A 2,737-nucleotide genomic window follows, 5' to 3' on the forward strand; every position below is an offset into this window, starting at 1 on the left:
TAGAGATGGGGTTTCACCGTGTTAGCCAGGATGGTCTCGATCTCCTGACCTTGTGATCCACCCGCCTTGGCCTCCCAAAGTGCTGGAATTACAGGCGTGAGCCACCGCGCTGGGCTTGATAACATTTTATATATCATATTAAACTATATTATATTTTATTTATTTATTTATTTTTGAGACAGGGTCTCACTCTGTTGCCCAGGCTGGAGTGCAGTGGTGCAATCTCAGCTCACTGCACCCTCCGCCTCCTTTCTCAGCCTCCCAAGTAGCTGGGATTACAGGTGCCTGCCAGGACTGCAGGCGCCCGCCACCACACCTGGCTGATTTTTTCTATTTTTTATTAGAGATGGGGTTTCACCGTGTTAGCCAGGATGGTCTCGATCTCCTGACCTTGTGATCTGCCCACCTTGGCCTCCCAAAGTGCTGGGATTACAGGCGTGAGCCACCACGCCCGGCCCTATGCTGGTCTTAAACTCCCAGGCTCAGGTGATGATTCTGTCCTGGCCTCCTGAAGTGTTGGGATTATAGGCATGAGGCACTGTGTCTGGCCTTAGAATATTTTCAGAAAGAAACCCCATACCCATTAGAAGTCACTCTGCACTCGCCTCCCCCAACCCCCTGGCAACTCCTAAGAAAGTCCCTATGTCTCCATGGACTTCTATTTTGGACACTGCACAGCAGACCCATGCTGTGTTTCTCCTCATAGGCGGATCGCCGCTACCAGAGCCGGCTGCAAGACCTGAAAGATCGCCTGGAGCAGTCCGAGAGCACCAACCGCAGCATGCAGAACTACGTCCAGTTCCTCAAATCATCATACGCCAACGTGTTTGGGGATGGTCCCTATACCACCTTCCTGACCAGCTCTCCCATCCGCTCCCGATCTCCTCCTGCCTGAGGCCACCTATCAGGGCCTGGAGCCCTGACGGAAGCCGCGGGAACTCCGGAGTTGCCAAGCCATAGCTGGGAAGCCTGGTGGTTTTCCTCTCCCAGTGATAAAATGGGTTCAGGGTCTTGTCCTTAGGTACTAGCTCTAGAAAAGTCCCAGAAGCAGCAGAAGGTAAAGCAGGAAGCACTTGGTTTTCTCCTCCCTGATACGGTCACCTGATGGAAGTTTTAAAATCTCCTCAACAGGCCTTAAGTTTACTACTACATTAGGGTACCGGATTTTAACTTACCATGACTTTGCTCCCGTCTTTCCTGAGAAAATATTTCCACTGGATTTTTTCCACCAGTCCCCTTACAACCCTCATTGTTTTAGGAATCTCTCTCTCAGGTTTTCTCTGACCTAAACCAGCAGGAGGTCGTCCTGGGCTGTGAGCACCATCACTTGCTTTTTTTTTTTTTTCCTGATTTCACAAGTGTGGTGTTTTCCCAAGGCTCCCTTCCCAAGCTCAGTGCAAACCTCTCACTCCCAAGTTTCTTTGAGGCCACTTGCCCCCAAGCACTTCAAAACAGACCCTCGAGGGCTTGTGTCTATTTGGCCTTTTACAAGTGTAATGCCAATTTCATTGATTTTTGTTTCTTTTTGCCTGGTTTGTATCTCCAGAATGCATTTATTCTTGAAATATTTGTGTGATTTTACAAAAAGCTTTTATAATCAGTTATTTAAGGCTCCATTTGATGATTTCCTTTACCTAACCACTCCTCATCCCTCGTCTAAAAAATGATTAAGTAAAATGCTGCAGGAGAGCCAGCAGACATTTTTAAGGTACTTGGTGCCTGAAACATCGGGCTTTCATTTCATTTTAGCTCAGGTTGTTGCTTTCACATTATAATCAGTGAACTGTCAGGAGGGAACAAACTGTAAGAAGGATTGCTTGGTGTTTTAGGGTAGATCACTTCAGCTGTTAGGAAGAGGATGGGATAATGTACAGTATATATTTTTAAAATGTGAATTGGTTTCTGAATAAGAATCTGGGCCATTTTTGTTCACCATTTTTGTTCGTACCGTGCTAACCTCTGCCCTTCTGATTCTAGCTAGTATTAGCCTGGCTGGTCCAGTCTTCTCACCTCTCAGCCACTCTAACTCAACTCTAGAGAATTTCTTCTGTGTTCTTTTTTCTTCTGGAGACAGGGTCTCTGTCACCCACGCTGAGTGCAATGGCGGGAACATGGCTCACTGCAGCCTTGACTTCCTTAGCTCGAGCAATCCTCCCACCTCAGCCTCCACAGTAGCTGAGAGCACAAGTGTATGCCACCATGCCCAACTAATTTTACTATTTTTTGTAGAGACAGATGTCACCACATTGCCCAGGTTGGTCTTGAATTCCTGGGCTCAAGTGAACGTTTCCCTTTGGCCCCCCAAAATGCTGGGATTAGAGGTGTGAGCCACTGCACCCAGCCTTCTCTGTGTTCTTGAATCCACCTAGGCATCTGGATTTCAAAGACCAGAAATCTCTTTTCTCCACCAAATTTTGAGGATATTTATAGTTTACAGCTTTCAGATTTTCCAACGAAGGTAATTCTAGCTACCGTTGCCAAAAAACCAAGCTCATTTTCACACTCTTAACGTAAATGGACATGAACTTATAATAGGTGAAAGGCCTTCCCAAGAAAGGACAATTGACAGACTTCCACCAACATGTATATATATCTGTATAACTCATTATTGTTTTTGGCAAACTAAAGAAAACCCCAGTGCAGGGCACTGCTCTGTAACTCTGGTGTGAGCAACACCTCTCTTGGAGTCCCTTGCTGGGACTCTTCCAACAATTTTTCTTTTTAAATATTTTTATTA

At 46.2% G+C, this 2,737-nt stretch overlaps 1 protein-coding gene across 33 annotated transcripts in view; it reads left to right on the plus strand.

Moving 5' to 3' along the window:
* ODF2 (outer dense fiber of sperm tails 2) overlaps positions 1–1,907 on the plus strand; it is a 49,149-nt gene extending 47,242 nt beyond the window's left edge. For 25 of the 33 annotated variants that reach the window (XR_004178018.1, XM_031654594.1, XM_031654605.1 and 22 more), the window contains one exon: positions 707–1,907. Coding sequence is in view for 32 of the 33 variants with exons in the window: in XM_031654594.1 (XP_031510454.1) it covers positions 707–895 (189 nt within the window). In the remaining variant the exon portion in view is untranslated. The remainder of the gene's footprint in view (positions 1–706) is intronic. The other 8 variants (XM_031654598.1, XM_031654597.1, XM_031654579.1 and 5 more) reach the window with 1 other exon arrangement.
* The last annotated feature ends 830 nt before the right edge of the window (positions 1,908–2,737 follow it).

The sequence above is a fragment of the Papio anubis genome, chromosome 13, assembly GCF_008728515.1.
Source record: "Papio anubis isolate 15944 chromosome 13, Panubis1.0, whole genome shotgun sequence".
NCBI lineage: Eukaryota > Metazoa > Chordata > Mammalia > Primates > Cercopithecidae > Papio > Papio anubis.